Raw genomic sequence first — 16,387 nt, 5'->3', positions numbered from 1 at the left:
GGAGGAGACACAGAGAATGCACTAGGTAGGCTAGACCTACGTCTTCGCCAAGTGGCGAACGTAATGCAATGCGCTGTGCGCTTGGGTACATAAACTGACAGATGATTTAAAAAAAAATAAAAAAAATCGTATAACGCGATTTCTCAAAAAACAAATCGATTTGACGTTCAAACTCGATTTTAAAATCACATCGATTTTTTGCCCAGGCCTACGATTAATAAGTATTCGCTTCTGTGGACGGAAAAAAACTGATTAAACCAAAATACATGAAAAGAGAAACTGAGAATTCACTCCACAGGGGAAAAGTGTATAGTCACAAAATTCTGCGACCGCAACTGTAATGTTTTTAACTTTGCTTTTTGATTTGAAGTGAATTTTTTTCATAATGTCAATGGTAAACTCATCATTCCTCCCAGGACTGCTTTGCAAAAATCGTTTTCAGTGCAACAACCAAGAGGGGGAGTAAATGGCAAAAATATTATTTTATGATACAATGGGCTCCCATGGACAACAACAAAAACAACAACAATGCTCTGAACCCACGCAGGCCTGTTTGTCTGTGTGTTTTTGGTTAGGTTACGCAATCAGCTAATGAATAGTAATGTGTGCTACAGTGGATTAACGTGGAGAATTAATGAATAATCATTATGCCCTATATAGGGTCCCTCATTTTCTTCTTCACCGTGCATGCAGCTATGGTTATTATATCCTCATTTTCTTCTTCACCGGTGTATGCAGCTATGGTTATTATATCCTCATTTTCTTCTTCACCGGTGTATGCAGCTATGGTTATTATATCTATTGATGTGTTATTGACTGTTATAAATTAGCTGTTAACAGACGGCAAAGACCATGTTGTAATGTATTACTTAAGGCACCGTGCACTGTCATATTGGTGCAGTACTATGGTAGTTACGTTTTTCAGTATCTATTACAACATTCCAGAGGGGACTTCTCTCATATAATGACCTTACCATGAACATTATTTTACCATGAACATTTCATAGAAAGAACACAGCAGTGATGACAAATCCTGGCTGTGCATGAATCACTGCAAAATATTGTTACTTGTTGGCTCGTAGAGCTCAAACTATTGCCTCATAATTTTGCTTCAAATGTTTTAAATTGGGTTCTGAATCCCATATAAAGCACATATACTGTGTTCATTCATTTACTTGAGTACTGTCCTTGACCTCTTCAATGTATCCAATCTGTGTCAACACACAACATACAGTCCCCTTTAAGTCAACCGAACTGTAAGTGGCCCAAAAAGTGAACCAACAGAAAAATAAGTCAAAATGACCAGGTGCTCTTTTTATCCAATTGTTCTTTGGGCAGTCAGTCCTCTTTTTATCACAGCCAGCCCTCTAGAGCTCTGAGGCCATGTCAAAAAAGGTTTCAGTACGGTTCACTTCCAAGGGGTCTGGGTAGACTTTGGAGCATTCACATATGTACAGAAAATGCCGAGTCACAGGTCTGAGTTCACTTAGGGTGTTTTCACACTTGGTCCCTTTCAGCCATTGAGGCGAACTCAGACATGTGGCTCCAAAGTCTACCGCGAACCCTCGATTGATGTGGTCGTCTCAGTACGGTTCGCTTGTGATTCCTGACAAGCTACACTTGTGACTAAAAACAGAACTGAGTGCTTTTGCTGAGTGCTTTTTAGCACCACATATAGAGGACTGAGTTTGGTTCAGTTAAAGGGGAATAGGTGTGAAAATACCTTTAAATGGCTGAAAGGGACCAAGTGTGAAAATGCCTTGATTTTCTTCCGCCTGTCTTACCCATGTTCCATCGGGGCCAAACAGCTCCAGGAAGTTGCCGATGAACTCTCGTGACTTCTCCTCCCACTTCTGGATGAGGTCAGAGCTCTTCTCCTCCACGCGGTAGACAAAGTGCTTGCTCTTCTCCTCCACGTTACGCACCTTCTCCTTCATGCGGTCCACCTGGTTCTGCAGACGGTACTTCTTCTCCTGCAGAACAAAAACAGTCCGAAGGTCTGTATTTGCCATATGTGACAGTCCAGGAACACTGGATTTTTTTTGTGCAGGCTGAATAGATAAAAGAAAAAGACAAAATACACTTAAAAAGTGATCAGAGTAGAAAAGTCAAATAGAGAAAAAATTAACAATTATGTTAGTCAAATCTTCTGTTTTGCCATCAGTTTGACTGTAACAGGGAATCAGCTATTTGGGAGGAAGCTATCAAATTAAAGAACAAACAAGTAGACAGCAAAAATAAAAAGAAAGCAAAATCATCACCACCATATGTTGACTACTATAAGAATGAAATAAACATTTTTTTCTTCCAATGCGTAGTGGGAAAATATATATATTTGCAATTTATGTGCAATTTATAATGCAACTTATGTGTTCATGCACTGATGATTTGCATTTAAAAATACTGTTTGCATTGCACATTCTTGTTTACAGTTCATAGTGTAAATAAGTTCTTCCACAGCTGAGTTGGGCAGAAAGGTACGAAATAAGATCTTATTCTAATATCATGGAGCATTCCACAGCACAGCTATTCATTTGCACAGGCACAGGATTAGCCTATTACTCCGGTTTATTACCGGAGAATATGCAATACACATGACACAGTAAATGCCTTTGGCGGGCCTTATTTTGTTATTTATGTTTGGTTGTTTATTTTGGTTTATCATTTGGTTGACAGGCATAAGGGCGGGGGTTCAGAAAGTTTTCCAACTTGGATCCCACTTGAAATTTTGTAATAAACGTTTGCAGCCAACCTCTCAATTAACAATACAACTCAATTAAATAGTCAACAGCAACACTGTTATTAAGATTTTTAGAAAATTATTTCAATGCCCACTTGTAATACTTTCAAGGCCCACCAGTGGTACTTGCCGGCACACAGTTTGAGAACCACTGCAATAGAGTATTTCTTACATTTATGTAGCTGACATTGAGCTCCTTGGCTGTGTACCCCCTCTGCAGGTTTCTCCTGGCGTACATGTCATAGTCCCGCACGATGCGCGTGATCAAGTCCGACGTGGAGATGCCCTCTGTTCTCTGGGTGGGCACAAACATACCTGCAGTGCAAAAAAGACAGACAGTGGCATTGGGGAAGATCAGCTATAGTACAACTACTACTTTTATACAGAGCTGCTAAAAGCATATATTTGCTCTGCTATCATTCCTTAATGGTATTGCTCATAACTAACAACTGCATAGGACACCAAGGTGTCATGTATGGTTCTGTATGATGAATATTTAAAGATTTTAATTTTAAACAAATAAAAAATAGGCTAACTCAAACATGTACTAACATCCTGTACGTATGAGTAAAATAATAGCTAAACTCAGTAATACTAAACATCTTTCCTTGCCATTTCACAGCATGCAAAAGCAGCACTTTAAGCATCTGAGCTCTTCTGAAATCAATGCTACTCAATTGCTGAAATGGTCTAGCCGTGGATGCATACATATTTGATGAGGTAAACTAAACCACAAACATTTACAGAGCATGCTGCAGTATATGGCTGCACATCATGAGTCATCAGTATTTTTAGAGGTACTATTATAGTCTAACTATGGTTTTCCTTTATGATAATCCTGTACCAGCCATTACACCAAAATAGTGGTTGAACTGCGATAAAAAAGGTTAAAGCAATAGCCTACTAAGTAGCCTATTTTTGTCTGCAATCACTTGACAACACATACAATACGAAGTAGAATTGCCTCAGAAAAGTAGGCCTCCAACCCTGATTTCTCAAAATCATAGTTGCTAACTATGTTGCTTTCCCATTGTCCAATTTCCCATTGACATGACAACTACTCAAGTTGTTAACTGGCAACATCTATACTTTCTAGAAACGCACCCCTGCTTAGTTTAGTGAAAGCCAGGGACGTCACTAGCTTTGACAGACAGGGGTGGCTTAGCCCCTAGAGGTAAGATATTGCGCGTGCACAGCGGGCGCTGACATTTTTTCAGTGCACCTGTTAAGGCTTTGTCTATCAATTAATTGCTGCAGACTGACAAAACTGTGTTTCCGAAGTGCCTTTCACTCTATTACAAGATGACTCTGACACAACCTTGGAAATATAATTAGATACCTTTGAAGGACAACTTATGGTAGAGTTGCTGTTATTGATTGTTGTTGGCCTGTTGTTACCAGAATGACAAAGTCGTAATGTACAGTATAACTAAGAACTTTGTGTAATTTCTTTGTAATGTACTCTAGAACTATGATCACCGTCCTTTTTTTTCAAAGAATAGTAGAGTAGTTGACTATACGTGCAGGGCAATAAATTAACACCATCCAACCGGCCAAATGCTAGTGAAATTTCAGTTTGGCTGGTAGAAAAGACCAACTTACTAGCCACTTTGACCCATTAGTGAATGTGAGTTTGGCTTGTAAGATAAACATCTACTAGCCATTTTGGCTGGTGATGAAAAAGGTTAATTTAGGGCCCTGTATACGTGTAACCGGCTATCTGGGTACATTGTTCGTGAACGAAAGGTCCCGCTCCTTTTGGAGGAACACAAACCGAATGTCTTATTAACATGCCTGCAACATCAGCTGGCTTAAATAAACACCAGCCATGCTTCAGCCACGGCTGTTTGGCTATATTATTTGAACAGCAGACAACAAAAGGTTACATACCGCCATTCCGACATAACGCCATTTCGACATTGATGTTTCAATTGTCAGAATGGCGGTATCAATTTTCCATGAAACGTCATTCCGCCATTCCGACACTTTTTTTTCACAGCCCCTGAATCTCAGTTGATGAAAATTGATGGCTCAGTGTTGTGTCACTTTGCCACGGTCGCAGACGCGGCGTCACGGGGTTGCTTAGGGTTGCTATGGAAACCCCTCGAAATTAATCAGCAACTGCTGAGCAACCCCTGAATTTTCGTCAAAAATATATAAAATATAATGCAATTTTCCGTAAAATGGTATTGAGTATGTTCAGCTAAACCTATGGCCGAATGACATTCGAACCTGTAGTTCTGTCTGGTCCCTAAGGCACGCCGTAGCTTTAGTTCGTCATCCAGTCTACTCCCACGAGATCTCTATAGTAAACAGTTCCTTTTTCATTTTGTGTTGTGAATCACAATCACACGACATGTCTTCTTGATTTATTAATTTGTTGTAATACTTCCTTTTAGTTAAAATAAAATATTATGATTAGCATAGCCTTATATATTTATAAATGACACATTTTGGATGTGGGCAATGTGTCTGAAGAAACGGAAGAAAACATTGTAGCCTGCACAGTTCTGAATTAGCAATACAATGTACAGTTAGCACATATTCCACATTGCTTGCTAGCAGTGTTGGCATAAAATCGTATGGATTAAAGTGGAATATTTCAAGACGTCCTGTGATCAAGACATCGTTTTAAGGTAGGCCGTTTGGTTATTAAGTGTGCTGTGCCCGTCGTAGCATATTGAATGTAGGGCACATGTGATTTTGTTTTGCAGTAGAACTTCTAGGTTTGGCTCATGCCATAGGATGGGTTTATATTAGCCTGGTGTGACCCTCTCTTAATAGAAGTATAAATAGTATCATCAACCATAGCAACTACTGTATTAATATTCCACATAGGCCTACATTGGAGACGTAACGCGGAACTTATGTGCATGCTTTGGAGTGTACTGTGGCGACGGTGGATCTGAGGTGTGCAATTCACCACTATTGACAGGACAGATAACCTTGTAGTTGGGAGACTGCTGACGGTCTGTTGATTGAGAGAATTATATTGTAAATATGTTGTGTGGCCGTAGTGCCACCTGGACTAGCAGTGTACATGTCGCTTGGCTATTTTCATGTTGGTCTAGATGTTCCTCTATCTATATTGTCTTGTCCTATCTATGTCTTTACAACACACCGATGCCGTGTGTGTGCCTGTATGAGGGAGAGGGAGATTGCAAGGAGAGCGCACGTTCAACTGTCAAATGACTTCGCACTGAATGCTTCAGTCTGTGTTGTTGTTACTGTACTGTAAACTTGACTCGCACAGGACCGTAACCACCCCACCCCGTCCCGAAAAGTGCCTCTGCTAAATATAGGTGTTTTGATCAAGTTTTTTTTTTTTGACCAGCAACCTCTTGAATTCATACAGTAACTGCTAAGCAACTGCAACAAATTATTTCTGGCGCCGCCACTGCACGGTCGTATTTGGTTTTGCAGTGTAAAACTGATTCAGTGTCTATGTGTATATAGGCTATATATTGATATGTGATTGCAAAGTGGTTATTTCATCGAATATCAGTGACTTTTCTCCCCCAGCCTCTCATAGATATAGGATACGTCACTCGAAGCAAACGCAGATTTCAGCACCACGCATGTGGACAGCTTCGGACACACCGTTGAGGGTGTAAGCTCGCGTCACTCGGAGCAAATTCATAATTCAGCACCACGTACGTGGACAGCTCTGGGCACATCGGTCCGTTTAGGTGTACGCTTGCGCGTGGATTGCTCCCCACAAGAGTAACGTGGTGTCGGAATGGCGGTATGAATAAGTGTGGAAGGTGTCGGAATGGCGGTATGTCGGAATGGCGGTTGCCCCCAACAACACAACACGTCTTCAGCAAGTTGAGCGTGTACAACACAAATCTACAGGTCCATGTCTTTCGTTTCTTCTTTCCCAACATCAACAGGGCCTTGCCTTCACTTGTCCCCCAATGTTATTCCCCAAAAAGCACATGGCACACGTCACGCCTGTTATCAATACACTATTTCACCGGTGGAACGGTACACATTTCAAGGCAGCTTAGTTCACCCGCCGGTGATTTTCATAAATGCTCCTTACCAGCTTCCTTGATGTGCTTGTACACATCCTCACTGCCTGCTGAGGAGTACGGGATGTCATCATGAGCCACAAAGTCAATCTGAGACCACAAAACCATCAGAAATTAAACACTGTACAGTACATGCAGCAGCAGCACACACGCACGCATGCACACACGCATGCACACACATACACAAAGCTAATCTGACACCATGCAATCATCATCATTTAAGTACCACACAAAGACACTTGGTGAACATAAAATTGTCACCCATACAGTGCATGCAGCAAATTAACCCACACACACAGGATTCACCGCAGACCACAAAACGCTCCACCAATTCTAATAAATTAGATAGACGCCAAAGTCTAGAATGTTTCCCAAATCACACACACACACACACACACACACACACACACACACACACACACACACACACACACACACACACACACACACACACACACACACACACACACACACACACACAGCAGAGAAAGAAAGAAAGAAAGAAATCTGTTCTAACAATACCTTGTGTTGTTCGAGGAACTCTGGGCTGAGTGTCCAGGGTGCGTCCCTGACCACCTCGTCCACGTAGCGACAGTGCCTCAGGGCCTCATAGCGCTCCTCCTCCGTCATCACCGTGAAGCCCTTATACTTATGGGTCAACTCATCACTGCACACTATATGTATATATGACACACACATTTAAACATGCACACATACACACACATGCACACACACACACATGTGCACACACACACATGCACGCACACACATGTCCACGCATGTATGTGCGCACACACACATGCACACATCCATGCGCAGATACACACACATACACACACAAATACACACACGAAAACACAAACATTGTTCTTTAAAAAAATAGAGGAATGCACTTTGGTATTGGAATAAATGGAATAGCAACATGAAAAAATAAAAAATTCAAGCAATGCAACAGTATAACCGGTAGTGAAATATACGTACCTGCTTCATCTACCTCTACATACAAATCAGAGAGGTCAAAGACTTACAAAAAAAAACAAAAGAAACAAAAAAACAACACAAAAATAAAAATAAATAACGAAATAGTGGCCCAGTCCCCACCAACAACTACCCCCACATTTATCAATGTGACAAGCCTGATCAATTAAGGCAATTGCAAGGACTCCATGTTTCAAAAGTTCAACTATAAATCAGCATTACCACCCTACAGTTCCTACTGTTTATGAATATAAATCTACATATACAAAACTGTATGTGTACATACTGCAGGTTATGAACATATAGGTTATGGGCATATGAAATTGCAGTGCTCGCTACACTAGTGTACACTAAACTTCTTAAAGTTAGCAATCCAGTAACAAAGCATGTAGAGTAATACCACAGCTATTCATCCCAAATATCAGTATGGTTTTCAGCAGTTTATACATAATGCACATACAGTGGCAGAGTTCACATCACATATGCATCAGCTGTGTTCATTATTATCTGCATTATCATACAGTATACAGTATGTGTGTATTTCAGTGCACATAGCACATGTTTTTTGTAAGTCACTTTGAATGTAATATAATGTAATGTGATAGTGTAAATGTCCTACCTCCTACTATCAGGTATGAGTTGGGGAAGAGGTTCTTGGCCTGCATGAGGGCCCGGGCGTGACCCGAGTGGAACAGGTCGAAGATGCCATCTGCATAGACACGCACCGGACGATCCACTGAGTAGGAGACGCACTATATTACCAAAAGTATTCACCAACCTGCCTTGACTCACATGAACATAACTGCCATCCCATTCCTAACCCATAGGGTTCAATATAATATCGGTCTATCATTTGCATTTATTACTTCTTAGCTTCAAATCACAAGTCACTTCTGCAGGCAGTGAGGTATGTATTAGTGTCTAACATGTGAGCCCATAAGTAAAGTGTTACCAAAAGTTCAAATGTGTCTAAGATTGAATGAAGTGATCACAATCCGGACATTATTGAGAGTGATAGACAATCTATACACGAGAGAGAGAGAGAGAGAGAGAGAGAGAGAGAGAGAGAGAGAGAGAGAGAGAGAGAGAGAGAGAGAGAGGGAGGACAAAGAGAAAAACACAACGCCAGTGAAAAAAAGGGGGAGGGGTGTGTGTAAGCGAACATTAAATTATTTCTGTCAAGTATAAACCAGCAGAGAAAAAGAGCACACCTCTTCCCTCCTAATAAGCTGAGTTTGCAAAATGAAAGTCACGAAGCCGGAGAGTAGTAGGATAGGCAGGCAGGCAGGCTGGTAGGCGATCCACTGCTCCCGACTTAAGTGACTACACAGCATTTTTTATGTATACTCGTCACCGGTGATATGTGTTTTTATTTCTATTCTACCGGTTCCAATTTATAAGATCAACAGAAACAAAAACAATACCATGTGTCTCAATAACGGTGAGAGGTAATATGCAGTTTGTCAATGCTTCTCGGAGGCAGTCACAAGCATTGGTACAAATCAAGACATAACATTATGCCGGAAAGTATTAAAATTCTTATAACAGCTAGTAAATTATTTACATGTTCTAAAAAATGTTCAGAGCTGCCTCCTGTCTCACTCCTGATTTCAGGCACCGTGCTGGATTTCTTTGAATGCTGCATCATTTCCTGAATTGCAGCTGCTGGTATTATGGACCAGAAAACTATCTTCAGTTCACTCATGACTACTGAGTCCTGCTCAGTCCTCCTCAAGTCATTTTAGAGACGGCTTCAAAATGGTCATAAAGAAAAAGCACAATATATTATCACAATAAATCCTCATTTATTAGGAATTATGCAAACTAAATCTATTCGAATAGGCCTTTTGGTGTAATTTTCATTTATCACACTGTAAATGAAAATGCTTAAAATCGATGGTCTTTCATGTGAACGTCATTTAAAAGAGCAGCTCTGCCCCACATCCTGGCTCTGCTGAGTTCTGCTGCTTGCTTATTCTCCATCCCCTCTCACCCCTCCATCCATCTTGTGTGATGTGTCTATTGTGGGTTAGTCCACTCTGCACTGTAGAGCCAGTGCCAGCCAGCCGGGCCAGGGCTGAATTAAAAAGGAGAATCTGGGTCATGGTTCTGAAAAGAGGCCCAAGCCTGTGTCTGATGTGACGACCCTAGCTTGTCTCGCCAAAATGGGCTCCAGAACCGAATCTAAACCTTTGGACCGGAGACAGTTTTGCTAATTTACAAGCCCGAGGGCTCACAATTAGCACTATTGGTGGGCCATGCTTTCTGCGGGTCCCTGAGCTCCATGGAAGGGTTTAACCCTCTCTAAAAAGTAGAAATGCAATGTTAATACATCACTATAAGAATTCTTTGGGACTTAAACTGTCTAGGTGATACTAAATCCACTCTCTAAGTGTTGAATTAACACTGCATTTTCACTGTACATCAGAGCAGAGCAGCACTGATCAGAGCACTGAACAATACAAGTCACAACCAAAGTCAAAGGGTCTGTTATACATCCGACAGCTCATTAGTCCAAAGTCCCATTAGTCCAACTGTACACAGTAAGATATGAAAACCTTCACTGCAAAATGACACTAGCGCCATTTTATGACATTTGCATTTTATTATTGGAAATTGTTGACTGTTCAGACGTCCTGCCATCTATGTGTGAATTTTGTGCCATTCAAATATTTTGAGAGCATACTTTTGAAACCTATGTAAAATGCATTTTGTAATGCAATGTCAATTTCCCAAAATTGTGCTCATTTTGCTCTTCATATGTATGTAACTGGCTGAGAATAGCCCATGTGTACATTCGAATAGGTGGAATGATCATTTACAGAGTCACATTCTCAGAGCGTGCATCTGGGAGGCCGAATGAAGGGCGGTGCATTCGTGAAATCAATTACTGAAAAGATTTCAGGAAATAGACAAGGCTAGATTTACTTATGAAATCAAACTCAGCCTTGGAGACAATTTCGCTTAAGGCCTGTTCAGCAATTAGCACAATGAGTGGTCCTTTGCACTCCTAGTAGTTAGGGAATCTCTCCAAAGTTAACTGATAAAAATAAGCTAACAGTCCCAGCTGATTATGACAACAAGATGATAATACATTAGAAGAAGTAGCCAAGGCCTGTGTAGTATTATAAGTTAAGGGTGTGTGAGGACAGGATGTGGAGAGAGAGAGAGAGAGAGAGAGAGAGAGAGAGAGAGAGAGAGAGAGAGAGAGAGAGAGAGAGAGAGAGAGAGAGAGAGAGAGAATCTGGACTGACCGGGTGTCCCACGGCGGGCCTGCTCGATGGTCAGCCTCTCGTGAGGGGCTTGACACTCACAGCTCGTCTCCCTTGCAAAAATTGCCGGCTCTGTCAGAGTCTGGAGGAGAGAGGGGGGGGGGGAGAAAGAGAGAATGGAGGGATAGAGAGGAAGAGGAGAAGGAAAATCAAAAGATAGAAATGGAAAAGAGGAGAGAAGGCAAAAGTCGAGAGAGGAGGAACAGGAACAGAGACAGAGAGGCAATGTAAGAACAACTCAGCCACTCAGCTATAATGCAAACACTCAGCAATCTGAATAACTGCATTGGAACGTTCATTTCCATTTGAAAAGGAAATCTAATGTGCACTGACTGCATATTGAGTGTGCCTATGATGTGATTTGTGCAGCCGCAGCCTATCCAAAATGACATTGATTTGCGAGTGCTCAAACTGCAGAGCCGATGCACTCCTGAGCCAATGCATTCTCATGCAGCTGGTCATAGATACACGCCTCTTATCCTCTCAGAATACTGTTGGGATACTGGTCCTCCCTGGTTGAAAATGCAATCCTATGAAAACAGACATACTACAATAGCAGGGCTGGGTCTAACAAATGCAACCTTCTTCAGGTCAGAAATACCAGTGCCTTACAGAATGCCTTCTCATGTCTTTAAAATGTTCATGCATGTACGTCGGGGAACCGGGTTCGATTCCGGCCTGAGGTAATTTCCCAATCCTCCCACATCTCAATCTACCACTCACTTCCTGTCACCATCTCAGTCCTGTCAAATAAAATCCCGTAAATAAATATCTATATATACAGTATATAAAATGTTAATGCCCATTCCACATACTATGCCGATGCAACTCTAATGTGCATTTCACTGTATCCCAACATCCCTTCAACATTACGTACAGTATGTCCATTGCACTGTCCAGTGTCCATAATAGTTAACTCTTACATCCATTCCACTGTACCCCATCTCCGACCTTCAGAATACTAATGTCCATTCCACATTTGGAGTATCGACCGCTTAACAGGACATCTGACAGGCGATCTCTCCACGTGGGGCCTATTGATCGGCCCAGAGGTCTAAATGCTTTCTGCAAGTCCCTGAGCTCCACGAGAGCCTGTCTGAACATCTGTACTGCAGAACAGAGAACACAGCGCTGAACAGAACACGAGGCTGGCACACCCTTAAGTCAACGCATGTGGCACAGACACATAGGATACATTTCACTCAGCCTGATCTGGTTTATGTCATATGGTCTGGTGGTCTCTCAGCATCATGGGAGCCTGTCTGACCATCTGGAACAGGGGTGTCAAACTCATTGGTTCAGGGGCCACATGCAGCTAAACTGATCTCAAGTGGACTGGAACACTAACATAACATAATCGTGAAATATCCCAAATTTCTGCTTTGAGGGAATTGCTAGTCAATGATTGGTAACACTTTACTTGTTGACGCCGGTGTCATAAGCATCTCATTACAGTGTCATAATAGCGTCATGGCACAGTTATGCACGTGTCATAAACATTATGTCCATGTCATAAACATTTTATGACTGTTGGCCTTCAGTGACATTCGGAACCGACAAATTGGGAAAGGCCAACAGTCATAAAATGTTTATGACATGGACATAATGTTTATGACTTATCTATGACTGCATAATGACACTATTATGACACTGTAATGACATGCTTATGACACCGGCGTCAAGTAAAGTGTTACCCAATGATCTGAAGGTGGACGAGAGCAGGAAGATCAGGAGCATTGACTAAATGGCGAGCAAAAAAATTGTTCTTACCTCTTGAAAACTCTTTTACTTTATTCCGACATTCTTAGTTTTTTCTCTCTACAAGTCTGGGCCTTGTGGTTGACACTCCTGATCTAGGAGCAGAGTAAAAGGAGCAAAGCAACCCTGACACAGGTGCCGGAAAGGGGGATGCAGTGGTGCATACACATCCCCACTTTTGGGCTCCGGCTTTATCAACTTTTACTGCAGACAAAAGAGTGGTGTGCAGCAGTAGTAACAGTTATAAGAAATAAAGAATCATGACAAAAAACCACTTTTTAAATCGTTCCGGCGCCCTTGAACCCTGAGCAGGAGTCTTTCTGGCACACCCTAAATTCAAATCATGTACAGTTTGTAGAACATCATGGCATTGCATGTAATTTACTAGGCCTGCTCTGGTCTACATGGTATACGTACTGAATGCTCTGATGGTCCTTGAGTTCCTTGGGAGCCTGTCTGACCATCTCTACAGCAGATCAGCGTAGCAGAGCTCTATCAGAGCAGAGTGAGAAGCTGGCACACCCTAAAGGCTCGGCATGTACTGTAGTAGGCTACACAACTATGGGATGTAATTCATCCACGGGTGCCCGTCTGGCCCTCTGTATGCCGTAGCAGAGAAGCACTGAGTGCAGCACAGCGTAGAACATGAGTCTGGCACACCCTTAAATCAAGGCATGTGGTACATACGCATGGGATACAGTGGGATGAGAATACTCGGCCTGCTCTGCCTGAGTCTGGTTGGCACATCCAACCCCAATATGTAGTAGATGGGGAGCAGCTGTGGTGTAATGGTTAGGGCATTGGTATTTAGATCCAAGGGTCACTGTAAGACGGTGTGGATAAAAGCGTCAGCTAATAAGGGTAATCCAATATAGTGTAGTAGGCTACTGAGGCATGGGATGTGTAGTAATACCTTGGGCCTGTCCCACCATCTCCACAGCAGAACAGAGTAGCACTGAACAGAGCTGTAGCCCTGAGCTGAGCAAGAGTCTGGTGCACCCTGAAGTCAACAAAATCTTCAGAAGACTTTAAAGTCTGCATGCACATTCCACCTCGCTGAGGCCAGGTGCAGGATACATGCGTATCTGACGATAGAAAGAGTAGAAGTCTGCAGGCTGCAGCTCTGTATTTAAGGTGCATTCAAGACATACAACATTTTGACCCAGCAGGGTCTTCAATGCGAACTTCTATTCTTTCTATTGACACCCTGAAGTCAAGACATGTATTACAGAGACATTGGATGTATTTCATCCATGTGATCCATGCAAACATCTATATTACATTGAATTACATTACATTACACTTATCCGATGCTTTTATCAAAAGTGTACAGTTACATCTATCTATCTATCTATCTATCTATCTATCTATCTATCTATCTATCTATCTATCTATCTATCTATCTATCTATCTATCTATCTATCTATCTATCTATCTATCTATCTATGAGGCATTGATAGACATAAGTGAGACACAGAGAGAGGGTACCCCTTCGTAATGCATTGATTCCCCCTTTCCACATGCCAATGCACCAGCATCAGCCAGGGACAGTATGGGAGACTGAATTTTACATCACGTGGCACAGCCAAGGGTACAGTACATGCACAACTGACTGGCAGCATCCCTACCTCACCTCCACAGCTGAGGCAAGAAATAGAAACATAAATATTTCACGCAAAGGAAAATGTCAGGGCCTCCTCAGCACCAGGGGCTTGACTTGCCAAATCAAATACTGTGCATAATATTGTCAGACAGAACAACAGCTATATTGTGTGCATTCAGAGAGGGGGGGGGGTCTCACAGCATGACACGGTTATGGCCACCTTGCAGGCTGCTTTGCTAGCATGGCCATCTGTCAGTACAAGATATGCCACACTGGATGCACTTCCTCTCTGCCTCCTTTGTTCTCTGGATAGCTGCACGTGTGCATGACTACATAGGGTAAACATGAATCATCACGACAGGGCACATAAAATAACCCAGTAAAAATATTGCCTATGAAACCTTGTCTCAGCATAAGCAGCATGTCCTGTTTTTAAGTAAAAGAGGGAGTTTGGAGGGAGGAGAAGGTAGGCTTTCTAGACACAGCTTCCCCATGATGACAGCAGAGAAAAACAAATAAACAGGAAAATAGCAACTACTAGATGCACATTCTGGTCTCCACAGCAACAGCGACACACAAGCAAGCAAGCAAGCGCCAAGAGGATTGGGGAGAGAGAGAGAGAGAGAGAGAGAGAGAGAGAGAGAGAGAGAGAGAGAGAGAGAGAGAGAGAGAGAGAGAGAGAGAGATAGAGAGAGAGATAGAGAGAGAGAGAGAGAGAGAGGGAGAGAGAGAGGACTTTTTCCCAGCATTCACCACAAGGTGAAGAGGCGGAGCTGAGCATGGCACAAGGGCAGAGGATAAATAATCAGATGTGCGCTGCATGTGCTCTGGGCATGCTCACAGGAGGGGGGCAAATGAAGGAGGGAGGAGAAAAAAAGCTGCAACATCTGGGTCATGCGAAGGGGATTACGGATCCATCAGCAGTCTGACATCACCAAACGAAAACAACCACTAAAGCCAGACACACACTGGCATACACACAAGCACAGACACACAGACACAGACACACACACTCTGATGCCCCAACACAAAGGCATCACCGTTCCCTGGGGGTCGCATCCATACACATCCCTGCAGTATGTCTGCACTGGTGTCGGACAGTAAAGTACAAAGCTGTTCTTCAATGAAGTCCTGACATCCCCCTCTCTCACAACAACACTCATCCTACACTGCGCATTCAGGAAACCCCAGAGAACCGCCAACACAAAGCCCCATCGGTTTCATAACAGGCGACTTGTCTCACTGAGCTAGCGAGGCTCTATCCCTCCACCACACAGCCTCCATCTCTCTCTCTCTCTCCCTCTCTCTATCCATATATCTAACCATTCCTCTCTCTCTCCATCCCTCTTTCATTCCATATCTCTCATGAACCCACAAAAACACACACATAATATAAACCCTTTGCTTCTCCCTCCATCCCCCTCTCTCCATCACACCATCCCTCTCTCTCTGTTTGTCCCTCTCTCATGGTCTCTCATTGTCCTCCCTCTCACTCCCCTGATAGTAACAAAAGCAGGCAAGCAGACAGGCAGGCAGGCAGACAGTCAGACAGACAGATTGAAAGACAGACAGACAGACAGACAGACAGACAGACAGACAGACAGACAGACAGACAGACAGACAGACAGACAGGCAGGCAGGCAGGCGCCTAGGCAGGCTCACCGTGCGTGGCTGGGGGCAGGTGTGTTCCAGTTCCTCCATGTTTGTTTCCCGTTAGGCAGGCTCATGGGAAAGAGCTGCCCAGCCAGTCCCGATATGCAACGCTACGCTAGTCACTCCACCTGTCTGTGACTCAGCATCTCTGTGTGTGTGAGCGAGTCTGTGTGTGTCTGTGTGAGAGAGTCTGTGTGTGTGTGTGTATGTGTGTGTGTGTCAGAGTGTGTGTGTATGTGTGGTGGAGAGCAGCCGTGTTTCTGTGCGTGTGTGTCAATGAGTGTGTGTGTGTGTGGAGCAGAGTGCTAGCCGCTTTCCCTTTTCTCCCTAGCTAGCTATAGCTTCCCGG

General features: G+C 42.9%; 1 protein-coding gene across 1 annotated transcript in view; it reads right to left on the bottom strand.

Moving 5' to 3' along the window:
• Positions 1 to 16,086, bottom strand: part of pcyt1ba (phosphate cytidylyltransferase 1B, choline a) — a 19,008-nt gene extending 2,922 nt beyond the window's left edge. The window contains exons 1-7 of the mRNA XM_063206255.1: positions 16,048 to 16,086; positions 11,007 to 11,106; positions 8,372 to 8,488; positions 7,297 to 7,448; positions 6,786 to 6,864; positions 2,913 to 3,055; positions 1,785 to 1,973 (exon numbers count right to left, since the gene is read on the bottom strand). Coding sequence (XP_063062325.1) covers positions 1,785 to 1,973; positions 2,913 to 3,055; positions 6,786 to 6,864; positions 7,297 to 7,448; positions 8,372 to 8,488; positions 11,007 to 11,106; positions 16,048 to 16,086 — 819 coding nt within the window. The remainder of the gene's footprint in view (positions 1 to 1,784; positions 1,974 to 2,912; positions 3,056 to 6,785; positions 6,865 to 7,296; positions 7,449 to 8,371; positions 8,489 to 11,006; positions 11,107 to 16,047) is intronic.
• Between the last annotated feature and the right edge of the window lie 301 nt (positions 16,087 to 16,387).

The sequence above is a fragment of the Engraulis encrasicolus genome, chromosome 9 (genome assembly GCF_034702125.1).
Source record: "Engraulis encrasicolus isolate BLACKSEA-1 chromosome 9, IST_EnEncr_1.0, whole genome shotgun sequence".
NCBI lineage: Eukaryota > Metazoa > Chordata > Actinopteri > Clupeiformes > Engraulidae > Engraulis > Engraulis encrasicolus.
This window is presented reverse-complemented; position numbering and strand designations above follow the sequence as displayed.